Source organism: Peromyscus maniculatus, chromosome 13, assembly GCF_049852395.1.
Source record: "Peromyscus maniculatus bairdii isolate BWxNUB_F1_BW_parent chromosome 13, HU_Pman_BW_mat_3.1, whole genome shotgun sequence".
Classification (NCBI taxonomy): domain Eukaryota; kingdom Metazoa; phylum Chordata; class Mammalia; order Rodentia; family Cricetidae; genus Peromyscus; species Peromyscus maniculatus.
This window is the reverse complement of record NC_134864.1, coordinates 53,427,134-53,448,767: the sequence shown is the minus strand read 5'-3', so window position 1 is coordinate 53,448,767 and position 21,634 is coordinate 53,427,134. Positions and strand designations below refer to the sequence as shown.

At 40.7% G+C, this 21,634-nt stretch overlaps 1 protein-coding gene across 1 annotated transcript in view; it reads left to right on the top strand.

Moving 5' to 3' along the window:
• The first annotated feature begins 979 nt into the window (after positions 1–979).
• The window catches only part of Cd28 (CD28 molecule), a 29,917-nt gene continuing 9,262 nt past the window's right edge, over positions 980–21,634 (top strand). The window contains exons 1-2 of the mRNA XM_076550272.1: positions 980–1,137; positions 19,469–19,825. Coding sequence (XP_076406387.1) covers positions 1,080–1,137; positions 19,469–19,825 — 415 coding nt within the window. The 5' untranslated portion in view covers positions 980–1,079. The remainder of the gene's footprint in view (positions 1,138–19,468; positions 19,826–21,634) is intronic.

The window sequence follows — 21,634 nt, the reverse complement described above, 5'->3', positions numbered from 1 at the left end:
CAATGCAAATCACTCTTGCAAATAAACACAAAATCACAAATGAGGCTGGCTACATAAAGCCCAGATGACGAGGAAATGAAAAAGTAATTATCAGAAAAGTTTTGAAAAACCTAATGAGTATAAGATACACAGAACCACAAACTAGGGTGCTTATATAAAAGCCAGACTATCAGGAAAGCTGTTGAGTATCCATGCTGGCCAGGGCGGCGGGATCAAGGAAGGCTCCAGAAGAGGAATGTGGAATTGGCCATACTGGTGCACACTAGCCCTGTCTACAGAAGGCCAGGAGCTGGGGAGAGGTGTCGGGGCTATAGAGGCCCTGGGATGCCTCTGTGGAGCATCTTCTCATGCTCTGCTTCTAGAATGGTTCTTTGAAGGACACAGAGAACATGAGGCAGCGAGGGGATTTCGGTTGCCTTCCTGTTTCCCTAAGAAAATATGGTGTTTTTTTTACGACTTCCTCTTTGCTTTGGAAACTTCTGCAGACACTCAGATGCCTGGGTGCTCAGCAAGCAGGTGTTTGAAAGCATTTTGCGAAGTTCGTAGAGGTGAGTTGTACATACATTCCATAGGGCTACCTTACGACTATCACAAACAAACATGGATTCCGTAACATTTATGTAGAATCTAAACACTTAGGTGGAAATCTCCCAACTCCCCACACAACCTTGCAGTTGGGACAGCCTGTCGTCACTCCCTGTGAGAACTTCTCTCCCGCCAGAGGTTTTCTCTCTTCTCCAGAATGCCTTGTTTGTCTGCTCTTGTCACCCACCGTTCACAGCGTTGATGATACTTATCGGCAAATAACTCTCCTGAGCACGTTATCCTGTGAGTGACACTCTTCGGTGACAAAAAAAAGGACTTGTCGCTAAAAGAAGTAAAAGTCTAGTCATCAAAAACAATGTGATATCCTGTGTGAAAGTCACGAAGCCTTGTGGTTTGAGCCCCTTGGTCACGTGCCCTGTAAAGTGGCCTTGGATGATAGGGACTCAAAGGCCCTGGCAGGTGCGACTTCAGTTCACATCATACTCTGCTCTTCTCAAGGAGGAGGGGCTGCAGCCCTGACCCTCTTGAGGACAATGACACTCACGTTGCTGTTCTTGGCTCTCAACGTCTTCTCCTCAGTTCAAGTAACAGGTAAACGATTTTGATTTTATTTCTAAGTTTTTTTTTTTTTTTTTTAAATTTGTGTTTGTGTGGTCAGCCTGGTTTATTTTAAAACTGTAGTGAACTGCGAAATTTGAACACATTTAAAGTGTTTTGTTCTAATATGATAAACTCCTATTTAGAAACTAACAAATTTCATAATACAGTATATAGTACTTTATCACAAGTCTTTTGGAAAGAAATAGCATTTTGTTTAACAACTCGCTGATCATGTTCCAAGAACTTTTATCTTATACTCAAGATTTTAATTTTTTAAATCCTAGAAAACTCCAATAAGTAGGCAAGTTCTGAAGGCTTTGGAATAGCTTGCCTGGGTTCATATCTCAGACTTCAGTGTTTCTAGCTGAGTTTGAGCGAGTATTTAAACCACCCAAATCTCTGTAAAATGGGACTCTTAGTAAATATCACCCCAATTTCATTGTGAGATAAAGTTAAACGATTGCTGTGAAATGCTTAGGTTACTCAGTTGCTTGGCCAGGAAGCGTGGTGTTCATTTAAGTACCGCCTGAATTAAGTACCGCCTGAGTTAAGTACTGCCTGAACTGGCAGAAGATTCTGGTAGTAAGGGCAGATGCTGGTACAAATATTAGTAAGTTTCCTTTGTTGGCTGCAACATGTTTATTTAGGTTAAAATCCTTCACTCTTCCGATAACAATGGCAAGGGGGCTATACCTATCCATTAGAAAGCTCCCCCACCGAGGAACGTTCAGTTATCACAACTGGGAGTTGCTTATTGTCATAGACTCCCTTCCAGATGAAGAGACCATCTGATGGAAGCCATCTACTAAAGAGAATGTTCAATAATTTCCCCAGAGGATGCAGGTTATTGGCTGCAGATTTCAAAGCACCTTAGTCTGACTGGAGAGTCAGGGCCCTTGACCATAATGCTCTTCCAGCTAGCACCCTAAGATTTGTAGTTTTACAGACTCAGATAAATTCAGGGTTACATTATCTCTAGAAATCGTAGTCCCTTACAGAAAGAGATATCTATATTAGCTGGTGGAATAGAACAGGGTACCACTCAGTGTGAAACTGGAAGGCAAGGAGTCCATGGATATACTTAGATAATTACATTTCTCCGGGAAAGATGCGTTATGAAGCCAATGTCTTTGGTTTTCTTCTCATTCATTTTGACAGTGCAGATGCATTATTGGTAGGTGTTATTCTTAAACACCATGAATGCTCTCTCCAAAGAGTATCATTTTCACATCTGAGGAAACACAATAGTTACCCATAGAGGTATGCATAGATGTTGATGTGTCAGTGACCATGAATCGTGTATCTTTATAAAAAGTGCTGCTGGAGTGAAAGACATGACCTGGTGGGAAGTTACACCCTAGTGTCTGGCAACACACATTTAGAGCTAAAGAATCTTTAAAACTGATTTTGAAAAAGTTTCTGAGCTTCATGCTTAAGGGGTCTCAAGTTTCTTTTAAAGGAACAATTAAGACATTCCAATTTCTTAGACAATAAAAGCCTTACCCTGATTGAAAGCTATTCAGCATTGATAATTGGACACAAAATGATTTTCTGATGCCCTCTGTGGACAGCCATCTGTCACAAAATCATTTACTGTCTTTGGAAACTCTTTTGGTTGGACTCAAAGCCTTGCATGTTCTTCCCTTAGAAACTTTATTAGCAGGGTTGCTAAAAGAGAAGTTGGAACGTTCACGCATGCAGACCATTGGTTTTATTTGCCTTAAGATATATTTACTTCTTAGACACCAATTCATTTTCCTGCCGCTTCTTAGGATTTGATGCCAAGTGGCCATTAATGAAGTAGGACACAGTGGAGGTAGAGAGTACATTTTTGAAATGCCTCTTTCAGTGAGGAAGCTTAAGAGAAGGAAGAAAAAAAGAAAAGGAAGATAATTACTACATGTAAAAATGCATGACCCATGCAAAATGGTGCAAAGCCTCTGTGTGCTGTTTCTCCTTTCGTGTTTACTCCTCCCACAAAGAAATTATACGTAAGGAAATTCCCTGGCCAAGCGTTATTGTCCACGCTAGGGATGTGGGAGCGGAGTTGGCAGAGTGCTTGCCTGGCTTACATGAAACCCTGGGTTTGATCCCAGCACAGCATAAAGCAGGTGTGGTAGCACATTCCTGTCATCTAGTGGAGGCAGGAGGATCAGAATGATCAGGGTTATCCTTGGCTACATAACAAATATGAAGCTAATTTGGGCTACATAAGACTTTTTTTTTTTTAAAGCAATTGTCTTTGATCTCCCTAGAAGTATAAGAAACTGCTATGATATTTGCATTAAAGTGTGTGTGTGTGTGTGTGTGTGTGTGTGTGTGTGTGTGTGTGGTGTGTGGTGTGTGTGTGTGTGTGTGTGTTTGTGTGGTGTGTGTGTGTGGTGTGTGTGGTGTGTGTGTATGTGTGGTGTGGTGTGTGTGTGTGTGTGTATGGGGGCAGGTCTTTATTTTCATTAATTTAATAAGTTTGATTCATTGGCTCACAGCATAGATTAACATACTTGATGATGGTTAAGTCTAACCCAATTCTCATGTTTGGGGTGATGTTGCAGAAAGATCTTTAAGGCTCAGTTAAAGAAGTAAGATATGGGAAGAGTTAGGAAACTGTACCTTAGACACTTCCTCTGCTAGAGCTTTTTGTATGAATATTGGATAATGTTACTAGTGAGATCTGAAGACAGGATTTTGCTGGACTTCAGAGTGTGAGTCTAGCTTGTAGCTGCAGGTGAGAGCAAAATCATCTGTGTTCCATGGTAGGAGTGTATTGGTCATATATATTTTCTAGCCAGTATTTGTCTTTTTTTTTTTTTTCAGCAAACTGACCACATAGTATGGAGACTAAAATCAGAAAATATGCTTGCTTCTCCATGAGATCCTTTCTTTTTACTTCTCTCCAAATCTTAGCTGATAAACTATGTCAAAGTGGCCAGTTCAGGCCAGAATGATTTCTCCAATGGTGCTGGGTTCTGCTCAGCCCTTCTTTTTCTTAGAGAGGCACTATAAATGATTGACATTGGATAAAAAGTAATATCTACAAAACAAAGTAATTAAAAACTTTATCTTGGCTCAGTCTTAGGCAAACAATTTCCTCTGTGGTAGATGCACAGAAAGAAATCATTGACCTCTCACAGTTAAGCATTGCTCTGAGTCTGGGCTTCGGAAAGTAAGATTAAAAAAGATGACCAGTGAAGAATGTGATGTGATCAGCAGACCTCTGCATCTACACAGCTTTAATACACTGTCGCCAGCTTCTCTGACTCTTAAAAGCTGACCAGGTGTTTTGTCACTTGAAGTCAATTTGATAGCTATTTCCAAAATACAAAATTTGCTAAGAACTTGGTTCATTACCATGCCCTCTCTTTTCCCCTTTTAAAGACAACCTATCTAGCAAAGGTTTAATGGCAAGGACTGTTAAAATTAATATCGATTTATCAGTTCCCAGAAGCAAAGTGAGTCATCACCACAGACAGATCAGAAGAAATGAATCTGTGATTGTAGCTGTGAAGTGCTCACATGCAAAGTTTTGCCGTGGGGGAGGGGATCTTACTGCCTCCCTTCCTTAGATATGGACTCTCCTTTTCAATGACTTTTTTTTAAAATCTATTTTCACCAGTGAAGAAATTCCCTGTGATCACCACTTGACATTTGTCATGTGTGGAGCTCTTCCTTTAAGTATTGCTTGTATGAAGTGTGCGGACCTTTACAAAGTGAAAAAAAAAATTATGCCCCCAACATCCCAGAAGAAAATTTCACGTGTCGTTTGTCATCTGAAGCCGTAGTTCTTTTGTTCACTAGCAGGATGGCGATGGAGACTCGGGGTTCACTTGTCTAGAGATTCGGAGGCTGGCGGCTCCTGAAAAGGACTATTACTGCACAGTAGGCGGTTTCCTGGGAAAAACCCTTTTCTCCTTGCCTCTCAGTTAAATTACAGTTTGCCTTTTTCTTTAAGAAGTTCATTCACAGAGGCTGCAACTTTTCTGTTGAGGGTTTACTCAAACTTGGGGACAGACGGCACCTGGGTGCCTTTGTGGCTCAGTGGAGGGGTCTCTGGCTTTCTAAGTCATGTGAGGCTTTCCTTTCTTTGGTCAGTGATGTGGTTATTTCACCACCTGCCGCCACCCATCCACCCACCCAAACAACCAGTTAACCAACCCAAACAACAAAAACTCAATACACCCATACTTTGGCAGGAGACTTGGTGAGTGGTGATCAGTCCCTGAAACTGGGAGGTGGGAGGAAAGACATTCAGGCCTCAGGGTGGGGGGAAATTCACAAAGTAGGTTTTCGTGTTTTTGCTTGTGACTTTCAGTTTGATGACCCTGCAGAGAGGTTTGCTGGGTGGGATCAAGAAGTCCTCAGTTTCTCGGCAGAGACTCTGGAAGAGTGTTCTTTGGCTTGAGTGATTCAGTACTAATGTCATAGGAACCATAGTTTTGTCTGTGTATCATTATGCAAATTGTATTTGTGTTCTTCATGCGTAGGAGACACCACAGTGGTGGAGGATTTTTTTTGCTTAACTTTGGGTTCCTTTATCTCCACATCATGATTACGGTTACCTCTTTGTCTCCATCTCAGTTATCTTGGGGATGCTGGTTGACAAGGGAACCAGGGTAATGGTGTCATTCAGAATTACTTACAGTTCACATCAGTCTCTTATCTAATCATGATAAGCTTCTGAATCACTTTGTTGGCTCATAATCTACCATATAACATATAATCACAACATTTAGGTTTCTCCATCATCCACTAATTCATTTAGACATCTGCATTAGTTGACATGCCCCTCATTCTAGCAAGACACAGGTTCTTTTATTGAGAATGTAGGTGGGCGTTTGAATTTTTTCTTTGGTTTTCATATTTTGTTGTGTGTATGCTTGTGTATTTACAGGTGTATGTGCACATGTGTGCATGTGTGTGGAAGTCAGAGAGCAGCCTCAGATTCCATTTTTCGGGTGCTGACCAACATTTTTTTTTTTGACACAGAAGTCTCTCACTGGCCCCAAATTTGCCAAGAAGGCCTCCGAGGAAGGCTAGTTAACACTAGGGATATACCGTCTGTCTCCCTGGCACTGGGATTACAAGTGTATGCCATCACACCTAGTTGATGTTGTTGTTGTTTTTAATGGGAGTTCTCGTCATTTAACTTGGGTCCCCACACTTTCAAAGCAAATACTTTACCAACTGAGGTATCTCCCCATCCTCAAAAATTTAAATTTGAAATCAGCAATCAAGTAGAAGGTTGTGATTTTCATTGCTGAAGGTTGTGTTGGAACATACATTTAGATGTATTTGCAGCTTGTTTGGGACCTGGCGACTGTCTTTGACATTGAGTACTACTAATACATAATTTGAGATCAGCAGGGATCTAGTGAAACACACAGATTCTATCTTTTATGCAGTGTGGGTATGAAAGGCCATATAGGAGGAGAATGTTTTCTTCCTCTGTGACGCTCCCGGGACCCCCAAACAGAGTGCTTGTAGGCTTCTCTTCTATAAAGTGCCTGCTCCTTCATGTGCTTTGGTGAGACAAGTTTTCACTCATGTGCTCCTCCAACAGGCATTTATCAAATATCTTCTATGTGCATGACACTAGTCTGGTTCCTATGAAAGCTTTAAAAAAGAGCACTACCCTTAGGTCAATTATGAATAGTATTCTATGCACACTAACTTATTATTGTGGAAACAACTATAAACTACAGATGGGAGGAAAAAGATTTTTCAATTTGCAGAGACAAAAGCTGTGTAGATGGTCCCTAGAAGATGTTAGAGAAAGATTACATTGTCAAGTGTCCTGGCATGTTTGGATGCCTTTAGAGGGGTCTTGTCTTAATTTATCCAAGCTAATTTCTTTTGTGCCCTAATAAAGGACTCTTGCCTCAAATACCCTTCCGTGTGTCACACTCCTGCACCCCCTAATGACCTCACTGAGGCTGTACTCCCTGTGATTACCACCCCCCAGCCCTGCTCTTCTGGATCTACTGTTGGTCACACTAGTTTTTTTGTGGAAGACTCACTTCCTTGAGGAAACTTCTGCCTTTACTGTGGACTTGTAGAGGTGGTCCAATGGTAATATAGCTCACTTTAACACACGTTTATTAGACCTCTCGTATGTTCACCCCTCATGGCGTCTAAGGAAACAGAAGGGAAGGCCAAGAAGCACAGACACACAGCACACAAAACCTGCCAACATCAGAGGTTCTCTCTGTTTTCAGGAACTCAGCAATTTAGTTGAGAAACTGTACAGTAGGATACAACATCTGGAAACAGGTACATGATGACAGTTGGCATTCCTCTACCTTACCACATGGTGCTATATGATGCTTGTACTATCCTCATAGTCTGGAATACCCCTTCTATCTGTCACTTGAAGGTTTTTCTTGAGACCCCCAATATCAAAACAAGTGACTTCTCTTTAGAGTTCCTAAAAATGTTATTGTGGATTAATAACATCTTTTTTAGCATACCAGACTATAAGCTCTTTGGAACAGGCTCTTCTTGTCTCATTCATTCATGTAAACTTGGTGTTGGGTACAATCCTGGAAACACGTAGGAACTAATCAAATATTTGTTGAAAAAGGAAATGAACATGCAAGTCTCAAAATGGAGAAGCATGCAACACTCTGTCAAGATTAGTGTAGGAGTTGGGAGTGGTACCTCATACCTGTAGTCCCAAATCCCAGTACTCAGGAATCCGAATACTCAGGAAGAGTACCATGAGCTTTGGGCTAGTGTGGGTTACACAGTAACTTTCAGGCCAGCCTAGGTACAGTATGACACCTTGCCTCAACACCCCCACCCCCAACAACAAATTAATGTAGGATGGCAAGTCATTATAAAGAGTTGGGAATTGATGCTATTGGTAGGTAGGATTATAATAAATGGTGTTATTGATGAAAACTGTTAGCTAACATTTAGTCTACACTTACATTGTAGACATTGTTCTACTTGGTTTTCCATTATTTAAGTCATTCAAACTCCCCCCAAATCCTATGAGGTAGTTACCATAATTATATTAATTTATAGATGGGAAAACTGAAATGCCAAGTAGGTACAACTAGCTTGCCATCACACAGCTATGAAATATGTGAAAATCCAGGGCATTGTTTCAGAGTTTATATTCTTTCCAGGGTTATGTTGCTCGAGAAAGAAGGAGTATTAATAAGGAAACAAAATCAGGAATATGGCTCCATGGTCTGGGAAGCCAGACCTGGAGGTCTAGGGAGGTAGGGTACAACCAGGTTAAATAAAGGGCTGAGTACGGATAGAAATGTTGAGACTTGATTTTCAAGGTGTCTTGAAGCAGTTGGAGTGACTAAGAAGAACACACTTCGAAATGCTTATCTGTGACATGGAGCAGAAGGCTCAGGAGAGGCAGGCCAATTAAACGGAGCAGGAAAATGGAGCTGCATAGAGTCTGGGGGAATTCCTCTGGTTAAGAGTGTGGCTGGGTTGCCGGGCGATGGTGGCACACGCCTTTAATCCCAGCACTCGGGAGGCAGAGCCAGGCGGATCTCTGTGAGTTCGAGGCCAGCCTGGGCTACCAAGTGAGTTCCAGGAAAGGCGCAAAGCTACACAGAGAAACCCTGTCTCAAAAAAAAAACCAAAAAAAAAAAAAAAAGAGTGTGGCTGGGCTCAGCTTCAGCTCCTGGCTGAGAACAGGGTTACCAAGTTCAAACCAACATCATGGGCAGGCTTCCAGTTTCCAGTTAGGAACATTAATCTTAGCATCTCTCTCTCTCTCTCTCTCTCTCTCTCTCTCTCTCTCTCTCTCTCTCTCTCTCTCTCTCTCTCTCTCTCTCTCTCTCTGTTTTGAATAAGGGCATGGCTGCTTGATCTAGACTTTGGGAAGATCAAGCCTTTTTTGTTTTTTGTTTCTCTTTTCTTTCTTTCTTCCTCTTCCTATTCTACCCTCAACTCAAAATGTAAAGCTAAGGATTTCTCAAGGTAGGGAGATGTGATTAGAAGTTTTAGTTTGTCATATCATGATATACATAGGTACCAGTTTGCTCATCCAATACATTGGTTTAGAGGACGTGCACGTGCGCGCGCGCGTGCGCGCGTGCGCGCGCGCACACACACACACACACACACACACACACACACACACGCACATACCCACATACTCATGCACCCACACACTCATGCACCCATGCACTCATGCACGCATGCACATGCAGAGAATTGCAAGCCAGATATCTCTGCAATTTCTTAGATCTGTTATTTAGGACCTTAGATGCTAATGTGCTGAGACATGACTGCAGGGTTTGGGGAAGCAATATTGCCATTGCTGAACCTTGTTTTCCAGTGTAAAGTTATGGTCCAAAACAGTAATTATTTCCACCTACCCAGAAGAGCCTGTGGATGCCACAGTGACCTTGAGCAAACTCTTCAAAGGTATAAGACTTACAGAGACCAGAGCAGAGAAATGTTCTGCTGTCTTCTTCACATAGGTGATTCGAATAAGAGCTCAGGATGATGATGATGGCTCAGGACTCCCCAGATCTGGCCATTAGATTAAAACACACATGTAGAAAACAACATATGAAGGTAGCCAGATTAGGGCAATCACCCTAACTTAATCTGTGTAATCTTCTCATTTCTGAATTTATACAATAAAGTGATTAAAAATATTACATTGATGTAAGTAATTCCTTTATATCTGTGTTTTTTCTTTGATTTAAAAATTGAATTATTGTCAAAATGTTTGTGTAGAAAGTGAATAAATGTTACCTACTCTTTGGGTCCTAGGATAATACAACTTGACTTTTGTGACTGATTCAGTGGTATTTGGTATGATACCACTTCCATGTAATTAAATTGCTCTGCTGTGCTGTCCTCCTGGCTCCAGGGCATGAGAGGACAATGGTTGCCCCGTGAATGGCAGGTGACATTGTTCTCAGGCTTATGAGGTTGTATATTTAGGAGTTTCAGTTCTGTAGTGGCATCCCTGAGAGGTGGTGATGGATGATACAGGACGAGGCAACGACTTTCTAGACATCTTAAAATGATCACTCACCCCAACACCGGTGACCTAAGTACATGTCAGCCCCTAAGCAGCTTCCTTAAACTCTGGTCCTATCCTGTTTCCTTCCTGATCTTCCTTCTAGGAGGCTTTATCTACCCTTCAAGCCTAACATTTCTGAAACAATCCATCAGTTTCTTTTCTCCAAATAGAGTTTGTTTATTAACTTAACCAATTTTGTCAATGGCGCCTCTTTTCTTGCTCTTAGCCGGCCTTGAACTCATGTCAGTTTCCACTCCTGCTCACTGTCTATGAGTCCAGACCAGTGCTTGGCTCATCCCTTTCACCCCAGCTTCCACTTTGCAGCTCAGGCCCTACCAGCTCATGTCTATGTTAGGGCAGCAGTCTCTGAATTGTCTATGTTAGGGCAACAGTCTCTGAATTGTTCTTAACCCAACTGTGAACTAATGCCTTCCTGACTGCTGGGCTAACTCTCCCCAGGAGGCTCCCTTCTCACTTAGCTGTAGAGAATCTCCGTTTCCCTTTCTGGTAAAATCTGTGTGCTTTTTCTTGTCATTAAAGGTCCCTCATGATTGGTATAGACATCTTACCTGTTTCTTCCTTAAATAATTAAAATTCTTTGCTACTTCTAATAGACACTTGCAATAAGATCATTTCCTTAATCTTACCCTATCTAAATTTGCTGTAGACTTCATGATCCAGCTAAAGGCTGTTCTGTATAGAAAGAAGCCTCCAGAGTCATTCCATCTGTGACCAGAGCCTTTTACTTGTGACTGTCAGTGACTCTCTATGGGGTTCATGCACCATCCATAGGTTTGGAGCACAACTGTGTACCTAACCGGATTTCTCTTACATCTTCCCATCTCCAAAGAACCAAACACGTTAGAGCCTATTACCCATTACTTATTTGCTGAATAAAAGATTTTGTCATGTAAGAATTCAGTATACCAGAGAACAATTTTCTGACTAATCAAAATTTGTTTCAGAGTATATACATTAATTATTCTGGAACTTGTTCTATCTTAGAAATGAATGCTTTATGTCTCAGTGCTTTTTGGTACCAAACTATCTGACCTCTGAGTTACTTTCTGACAACTGCATTCAGGACAACAAAATTTTAAAGAGGCCAAGACAAGTGTCTCTACATTGTTGTGTTTGCCTGTATAAGAACATAGGTCAGAGTTAGGGGTATGGCTTAGATCAATGATGGTCTAAAGTAACTCATTTAGTAAATTCATTCACCAGGCTTCTATTATTGTTTTCATTGCCACCTATAATCATTTGCTATTGTTTGAGTTGAGTGATATTTAAGTTTTGTTTAAAAATCTTATGTTCTATTGATAAGAGTTAGTGTCCCTGATAGAGTTGATAGGTACGCCATACACAGGCTTGGACAAGCTTAGTTGGTTAGAAGCTATGCTTTGTCCCAGTGGCCTCTGCTACACTGCTGTTTCCTTCTAGCTCTGGAACCCCGCTCTTCAGATCTAAGAGTGGTCACAGCTGTGCCGCTCCACGCCACAGGTGTTCCCTGCTCCCAAGGGGTTCTGCTCTCCACACCTTGAACGGTGCATCTTTTACAAACAAGCCCACCTACTGGCGCCCATAACTGAATAGACCATCTATTTTCTGTTGGAATCCTGAAGGAGACAACATACAAACCTGTATATCACACTGTTAAAATTCTTCTTCTCTTGGAAATTCTTTACTTATACCATGATTTGTTATGAAACAAAAATGAGGAGGCTTTCAAGAAAATAGTCAATGGGAAATGAGAGAAAATGACCATAGTTATTTTGAAACTTTGACTTGCATTAATTTTTTTTTAAAAAATATGAGTTTCAGAGTCTGGGGTCATCCAAAGCAGTGTAGGTCATTAATAGTTTTGTGTTACCATTTTAGTAGACCAAGGAGTATGATGAATGGTATTGTAGTCTGGTGGGCATTTGTGCTTTCTTTCTTGACATTTGAATAAAGCTTAGCTTTGAGCTAGAGTTACTGATCCAGGGGCTGTTGAGGCCACAGCTCGACTTAGAGTTTCCAGAGTAAATTCTGGATTGGCTCTTCAGAGAGCCTGTGTGTGCCTGATAGAGTCTGGAACAAAGCAGGTAGTCAGGGGCCTAGAAGTTGAAGGACATCCTAGTCCCAAACAGGAAATCAACCCAGGGGGAAGTTACAGTAACTTAATAGGCTCTGTGGCCAGAACAGAGGTGTTCTCTGCCAGGGCAGCCAAAGGCACCTTCACAGCTGGCTCACAAACACCAGAGTGCAATATGGTCGAAGGTAGAAAACCATTTTTTTGCTTTTTCATTCCATACATAACATGTTACTAACACAACATATTCTGTTCAATTAGAATTTTTAAAAAAGCATCAGAATTAGGAAGCTATGACTTCATTTCTTCAAATGTAACAGAAACGTTGTGATGGGAATAAATGGAATCCATCAGAATTCCTAGAAGAAAAATCAGTTTCTAACTGTATGCATTATAGCTTTCTAGTACCTTCTTTAGCTTCCCAGGTGCATCCTTCAATCTTGAGTCCCACCAGTCTTGGTGGGCCATTTTATTTCACTACGATGCTTATGATGTAAAAAAGAAAAGATAGAATATTATAAAACTAGATGTGATTAAAACTGTAATTTTTCAGTTAAGGATTCAGCCTTTAGAAGTTGAACTGAAAAGTGACTTTATGAGCTGACTGGCATCCTTTTGCACCTGGGGCCAAACTGAGATAGGAGAGCTGCCGTGGATAATCACCACTTATGAAATGGAAATTATTTGTGAGAGACATTTTGTATTATAATACTGTCTGTAGGTCTTGCCTGAGACTCATCTATGACTTTTAGACAGTCTCTCAAATTGTGAGCAAACTCTTCGTGAGTAGTTATCCCTCGTTATCTTGGAACATGTTCCCATGTTCCAGACCCTCAGGAGACACTGGAAACCTCAGGTAAACAAACTGTAAACGAATCTTCCCACCTTCACCAAGCCCGCCATGCACCGTGACTACAGCTTTTACAGTTGGAGGTATAGCACCAAACTAGCATGACTTTCCCTCAGCGTATGACCTCAGCATCCCCAGCATGTGGTGTTTTCCTCTCTTTAATAAGTGTAGGAGTCTTGCCAGAATCACCCTCCTTACACCGGAGGCCGTTGTGAAGTAAAATAATGGTTGATTGAACAAAAGCAGGGAGATGCCTAGTGGTTGATCTGATACTGTAGGGAGCGATTACGTGGCTAGCTGGTGGGCGTGGTGGAAGTACAGGCACTGTAGAACCACTGAGCAAAGAGATAATGACATTAGATTTCACCACCCTTCCCAGAATGATGCAAATTCAAATTTATAAGTTGTTTATATCTAAAATTTCCCATTTAATATTTTGGGTCTATAGTTGACTTTGGGTAACCAAGACTACAGAAAGGAAAGTCATAGACAAGGAAGAACTAGTTGGAAACATACTTCCTTTTAATATGAACACAAAATCAACTCAATCTTGTTGAATGAACAAAGTTGTATTTTTTCCCTCTTTATTCATGATTGAAAACATCAGTCTTTATACCTACACAAATAAATTACACATTAGCTTTTCAGTTATTTGTGTGACCTTGTTAAAAAAAAAAAGTCATTTATTGCTTTTGTTTTCAATAACCTTTTCTATAAAATAAGGGATTGGCTTTAGATAATCTTCAGTTCTTTCCAGCTAAGTATTTTTGCATATAGTACTCCATTGAAATGATGGAGAAAATGATATTTGCTTTGGTCCAGGCCTCCTCCCATTCAATTTACCCAGTACTCAAATGCAGTCTCACTGGCTCTCACTTGAAACCCCAAGTACCGGCTTCTTCATCAAGTTCAGCCTCGAGAGGATGTAGAACCAAGCACTGAAATTGTGTTAGAATTTTGACGTAGTGTGGCCGAGGGAGAAGAACAATAGATCAAGATCTGTTGGAAGGCTCAAATTCAAGTCTCAGAGGTCACTTATTCGTCCCGAACTTTGGACTCTTTGAAATCCTTTTGCAGCCTCATGAATTCTAAGCCAATACCTTCCCCACAATGTACTTTACACTTCATACTCTGTAAATATAAAATTTAGCTTAGCTGAAAGGGGTGTGCGCATGCTCAACCTTTTAAGGCCAAGGTTCTTTGATGTTAGGAGCTGCACCTTAGAGATGGTTCTCCACAGCACCTGTGCAGAGGTTGGCTTGGTTCCTAAATATAGTAATTGACCCACTTAGAATTGATGAGAAGGAAAAAAGTTGCTTTTGTAAGCACCCCCTTCTCTTGGAAACACAATCAATGTTCAACCTTCCAGAAGCCGGTTCTACCACAAGTTTCACAGACTATCTCTGGGAAATCTGGTTCTCACAGCCTTGCCCATGGGCTGCAGATAAGTGCCTTCTCATCTTCTGCTCTTGCTCTTCGGGTCCCGTTGTTGAGCGGGAGTTGTGAGGGAAAGAGTTTTGAGGTTACTGCTTCCTGTCTCCACACCTTGAGCTGCTAGGAGAGGCTTTGAAAAGCAAAGCACTAAATTCATCATCAAAACAACCCACCGATTAGCAGAGACACCCCAGCAAAGGCGGTCTTTCACTGCTTCAGGCAAATGCAGTTGGGAGGCTGTCAATGTTTCTAGTAGGTAGAACCTAGGTAAACTACCCCCAAGAAGGAAAATGGAATCAAGTATTTGCAGAGGGAATAGAAAGGTCATTCCCAGCATGATTTGGAAAACAGCAAATCTTCAGACAGAAACCAGTATTGGAAAGCTGAATGTATCTCTAGCTTCTTCTAAGCCAGTGGTTCTCAATCTTTCTAATGCTGTCACCCTTGAATACAGTTCCTCAGGTTGTGGTGACCCCAAACCATAAAACTATTTTTATTCCTACTTCATAACTGTAATTCTGCTACTGTTATGAATTGTAACGTAAATATCTGTCTGATCTGCAGGATAGCTGATATGCAACCCCACAGGGGTCAAGACCCACAGGTTGAGAACTATTGTTCTAAGCCTCCGTATATCCTTAAATTTTATAGTATTCCCTTAAATTATTTGAAATGCTGCAGATTCCCAGACACTCAAAAACAAACAATCAAAACAACAACAAAAGCAATACATAGCCAAGCTGACCACCATCACTTGATTTGGTTTATCTGTGTCTTTGTGTTCTACTGCTGTGGAGTGAGGGGTGTGTCTTCTCACACATGCTCCCTTTTAAGGGAAATTAAAAGAAGCTAGAAGTATCGTATGTTCTAGGTACCACAATGATCACACATTTAGGATGACCGTATGCCAACATCATTTAGGATGACTGTAATCTTCCTCTAATCCCAGACATAAACTCGGTGTGTCTCCAGAGCAGATGTGGATTCTGGTCCTGTCAGACAGCTTCTTATGTGGACTTTTCTGAATCGTTGGAATAAATTAAGGTGGGACCAAATCCTAGAAAGGGTATTAACATTAAAAAAAAAAAAAGAGGTTTTATCAGCTTGAATTCTAAGCTAGGAAGCTGTTAGCCACTTATCAGCATAAAATAAGAAATTACCTCAAATATAGTATTTCTCTTAAAGCCTCAGCTCATTTAAAAAATTATCCATTGACACAAAAGAGTAAACGTGTAAACAGATAAATCGCCCATCTTTTCATAGCTGTTTCCAAACTCTCAACAAAATCTGGCATAGTCGCAAAATGAAGTATTTTCCCCTTTTCTTGCTCAGTGGCCACTTGTGTCATCAGAAAAGTGACATGTCACAGACAGTCTTGACACAGGGGCCGTTGAATTTTTGGTGAGAACGTTCTAGATTTGTAATCTGAGGTCAAATGGGCTCAGAAGAAATCAGACAACCCCAACCACGCTGAGGCTTGAACTCAGAGGCCCCATGACGGGAAGGAGAAAAAGCTACCTTCTAGTTATTATATTACTCCTTGTGAAGAAAAACCGTTTCAGAGAGTGACTGTGGCCTCTTCCTTCTGAAAGTTTCCATCCTGTGTCATGACCCCCGAGGGTCATGCAAACCTGTCTTCTTTATAGCCTGCATGTCCAAACTTGGCTTTGGTTTTGGATCTGTCTACTCTGGCCATGCAATGAGGTAGAAATGAGTGGAGAAGAGGTGTGGGCCCAAAGAAAAATAGCTACTTGTTCCTTGGTCTGTGTGACTGAGGAAGTCATTTTCAACTCTTCCTTTTCTCTTTAACCACACCTAAATTACTGTCAAGTTATGTAAGTGTTAGCCTGTAAACATTTCTCATTTCACCTCTGACCCAGAAGACAGCTCAATCTTGCCTCCTCTCCATGCCTTCACTCTTGAACACTCCAAAGAACCACTTGCATTCTTGTTAAAGTGGTCTACACACATGAAAAAGTTGTGCATGTCTACTTTTCTGCTTAAAAGCCTTCACTAGGTCTCCATCACTGGCAAGAGAGGGACCAAGGTCTCTGATGTGGTAAGCAGCGCCTGCTTTTCCGATCTTGTCTCTCCTAACCCTTGGCCAGAAAGAATGGAGGAGCTGGAATTCCCTCCAGAGTGCCGCACTCGTTCTCAATTCCTATTTTCTTTGCTGTTTTCCCTCTTTTCTCCCCACTCCTCACTTCTCCAACTGACTGTTACTCTCAACAGGCGCACACTGACCTCGTCCCCTCAGCGGGACGATACGTCTTAGCCAGGCTAACTTTTTACTTGATAAACATTTGTCCATCGATGTGGGCATCATCCTTTACCTCTCAGACCAGCAGTCTTCATGTGTAGGGAATCGGCGATTGGTTCTTCAATTGCTCCCAGAACCTGCAGGTCACTGTCTACTGTCTCAAAATTAGCTGGCTGTTTATACATTTTCTTCCTTACTAAACTGTGAACTGCCCAAGGAATTCATGTTTAGGAAATCAGTTTTCTCTCGGATATGTGAGTCTTGGGAAGATGTCACCTGCTGAATCAGACAGGGATCACTAAATGAACGCTGGAGTCTGGATGCTGGGGCCACACCTTTCCCTTATGGCTCCTCCCTCTCAACTCCCACACAGATGTTCATAGTAGCATTGTTCACAATAGTCAATGTTGAGTGGAAATGCAAAATGTACTATATCTACACAATAGTCTATTATCTACCCAGAGAATAAAGTTCTGATACTTGATAATGACACGGATGAAACTTGAAAATTGTCCTGGGAAAGAAGCCAGATACAAAACGACACACATACTGTGTTTCCATGCATGTGACATGTCCTGAGCGGGCAAGTAAAGACAAGAAGTAAATGAGTGGTCGCCAGAGGCTGGAGAGAGAGGGGGGGGAGGGAGGGAGGGAGGGAAGGAGGGAGGGAGGGAGGGGGAGAGAGAGAATAGAGAATGATGGGAAGTGACAGCTAATGGGCATGACGTTTCTGTTTCATGTAATGAAAATATTTTACAAACAGATAGTTGTGGGATACTCACAACTTCCAGAGTATTACTCTTTAAAAGGAGAACTTTATAGTGTGTGAGTTATACTTTAGTAAGGTTATTCCAAAATCCGATATCAACACTAACCCCATCTTAACTTATGCCAAACATATCAGAATTTCTGGGAGCAAGAGGCATGGATATGGGTTTTCTTTTAATGTTCTTGATGTATAGAAATACTGAGAATTATATAGAAGACAAAAGCAATTAGAGGTTTAATGCTGTGTAGCTACTTTCTACCACAAACAAACAAACAAACAAACAACCCCTCCACCTATGTACATGAATTCAATCCCAGCTTAAATGACAAATTTTATTTTTAACAACTTCTGATTCTAGCTGGCTTTGGGGTACAAATAACTTTTTAAAAATTATAAACGGGGCTGAAGAGATTGCTCAGCTGTTAAGGCTAGGCTCACAACCAAAAAATAAATCATAACTAGGTAATTATTAGCATGCCCCCAGCAAGAATTGTTTTTATTTATATTAAATTTCTTCCACAGACAAACAGAAATTCTTTTAATTCTAAAAAATTGAGGTTATGCTTCAGAAAACGGTTGTAGGGTCTTTGATCTGTGACGCTGATTCTCCTTGCTTAAGCGGTCAGCTATTTATGTGGTGTGGCATTTGGTTTCAGTTCTGGTTTTATTCACCATGTCTTCAATGACTCTAGATGAACCATTCATGTTTCTAGACATCATTCAGACATTCCCCCTCCCCTCACAAAGGAATATATAGGCATGGTGGCCCACACTTTTCATTCCAGCTCTCAGGAGGCAGAGGTAGGTGAAGCTGTGAGTTCTAGGCCAGCCTGGTCTGTGTAGTGAGTTCTAAGTCAGCCAGGTTTACAGAGTGAGAACCCTTTTTTTTTTGTTTGCTTGTTTGTTTGTATTTTTGTTGTTGTTGTTTTGTATTATTTTCTTTGTTTGCTTGTTTGTTTGTTTAGAAAAAGAATATAGAGCTAAACATATGGTAAGTACCTGTTGTAAACCCTGATCCCAGGTGGAAAGGAGAGAACTAACTCCTGCAAGTTACCCTCTGACTTCTGCTTGTGTGCTGTGGTGTACACACACACACACACACACACACACACACACACACACACACACTTAAAATTGTAATAATCACTTTTTTTAAAAGGGACTATTTTTGTGTTCTGGGGAGCATATTTTGTGAAATGGGGATGCACTGGAAAAAAACGATATCAATGTGGTCTCCTCCCTAATGGAGTTGATAATGTAGTTTCACTTTGCTTTTGAAGTGAGAAATTGAACAGACGATATCCAGCTTTTGGATTGTTTATTGCATAAAGGTAGAACTCTTCTTGGTTTAAGAGAGTGGACATGCAAGTCTCTTGGGAGGCTGTTCTCTAAACTTGCTGTGGAAGAGAAATGAAAGCCAACACTTGGAGCTACAGATCTCCTCACCTCTTTATCCCGCTCTTGGGTTGGTCAACAAGCAATGCCAAAGTGTTTTGAAACTTTTAAATTCCTTTATAGAAACCTGCCACCCAACTGAAAGCAAATTCGTGTGGGCACCAGTGCCAGGCTGCTTCCAAACATATCACTTAATCAGAGAGTCAGCCTCAGGCCTGATTAACATCTTAGGAATCTCAATTTGATTCAAAAATTCCTAGTGCATAGTTCTGGTGCTCCGTGCTGGCAGAAGGTCACCTTTTGCCTTCCAGGTGGAAACACGCTCTATTTTCCCATTCAAAAAAGGATGCCAACACTATTGAAACAAACTTCAAAACTTTTGCTGATGTTATCACTCCAAGAAGAGCTATTATTGTATCTTTGTCTGCCAAGAGACTAACTTTGTTAGAGATCTGTTCAGTTGGCTAATTCATTCCTTCTGATTTCAGGACAACAGAATTATTACTCTGATACCCCTAACTACTTTGTTTCCCCCTCAGAAAACAAGATTTTGGTCAAGCAGTCCCCCAAGCTTGTGGTGGATAACAGCAAAGTCGCCCTCAGCTGCAGATATTCACATAACCTTCTCCCAAAGGAGTTCCGCGCGTCCCTGTATAAGGGAGTCAACAGCGATGTGGAAGTCTGCCTTGTGCATGGGAACTTCTCCTCCCAGCTTCAGTTTCACTCAAACGTGGGGTTCGACTGTGACGGGAAACTGGACAACGAAACAGTGACATTCTACCTCCGGAATCTGCACGTTAACCAAACAGATATTTACTTCTGCAGAATCGAGATCCTGTACCCTCCTCCTTACCTAGACAATGAGAAGAGCAATGGGACTATTATTCACGTGAAAGGTAACATGTGACTGACTGTCCTTGTGTTTGGTAATGCTGACATTGAGGTTGGGGCAAGGGGTGAGGCCAGAACACACACCAGTGATCTGAGACTCAGAGACAAATCATGTCTAAGCCTGTTTTCCTTTTCCTTTAGAAATAATTCCAGCTTGTATTTTCAATGCCTGTACCTTTCCTCACTGACATGTGGAAGAGAGAGGGAAGGAGTTATAGTCCGTGGGAAGGAACAGAGCCTATAATATTATTCTCGAGTCAAATAGGTCATGTCAGGAAAAAGTTTACTATTAAAATGCAAGTCTGCTGTTTGTTTTTATGCCTTTTGGCTGAGATCACGTATAAAATTGAGCATAGAGTCCACTAAGATGAAGCATAGCCCGATGGATCAGGGCTCAGGAAGAATGAGTTGAATATCAAATTAATTCTCTCTTTTTTCTTTTGTGGTCCATGGTCTTCCTCCATTAACTTTCTCCTCATTTTCCAAAACATAGAAAGGATGCTATAGAAAGGAACTAGAAATTTAGGGGACATTAATTTGTGATCTTGAGTAAGTTAATAGTCCCAAACTCAATATGATTAAGCAGTACTCATGAATCAGTAGCAATAAGTGTTTATGTTTATGTTGAGATGATGTTCTGTCTAAACATTATTGAGAAAAATAATGGGATTCCCAAACTCAGGATACAGTTATTGGCATTAACATATAAAACCAAGAGAGGCCAGGTAGATTTTTTTGTATGTGCCTATATTGTAACTCTTCTTTCCCACAGAGTGATAAATAAGAAAAGTATGCTCCACTTCATATTCAATTCTAGCACAATTACAATAAATGCATTTTCTTTTATGGCAGAGCAAAGCGGTCCTTGAGAAAAATCAAATACCAAACAAGGAAAGAATTGTTATCTTAATATGGCAGAGTAGCTTTTGTGTTCTGGCAAAGACAGAGGCAATTAATGTGAGAACTCAGATTTCTAATATCAGTAATGCTCAGGCAAAATATTTTGATTGGATTAAGTCAAAGGGTCAAAAAGATATCCTATTTTGGAAGCCAAGAACAAAGCATTTTTTTCCATATAAATGATATATTACTTAGGCAAGTAATTTATATGTGTGCATACACATATATGCATTCAAGAGAACTGGAAAATATACAGTGATTCTGTACTCAGGAGCTTTCAACCCTGTTTGTATATTATGAACCTATGTAGGTAAATAGAAAAATGCTTGCACTCAACTTTGAGCCTCTGACTTAATCAATATGGCTTGAGAAAAGGGAACTAGATAATGTTTTCAAATCTTGTCAGATAATTCTAGTGTGTAGCCAGGAGTAAAACTTCATGGACTACAGAGTTGTTGGTATTCTTTTTATTTATGTATTTTTATTACAACTTAATTTATAAAGAACTTATAAATAAAAAATGTCATGCATTGAAAATAATCAGACCCAAAGTCTATACGTTTCAATGACTGTGAAGTGTTCTTCCTAGTTATAATTTTCTATGAGTTTCAATAGAACTGCATGTTTTTTTCCATCCCCTTTCTGATACTAAAGATATAATGTGACTCATTCAGCATCAGATAAACTGTTGGAGTTGGAGCTAGATATTTATCTCTTTAATTTTTCCAGGCTAGTTTTCTGACTGCCATGTTAAGGTTTAAAAACATTTATCATTTTACTTGTCTCAAAGATAGAGTTTAGTGTACAGATAAATTAGCTTCGGATGGGGGTAAGGGGATGGGGTCAGGTTAAAGTCATCGAAAGTCACCATTTTGAATTGTACAGTGTTCAACAAGATTCAGTGACCACAATGC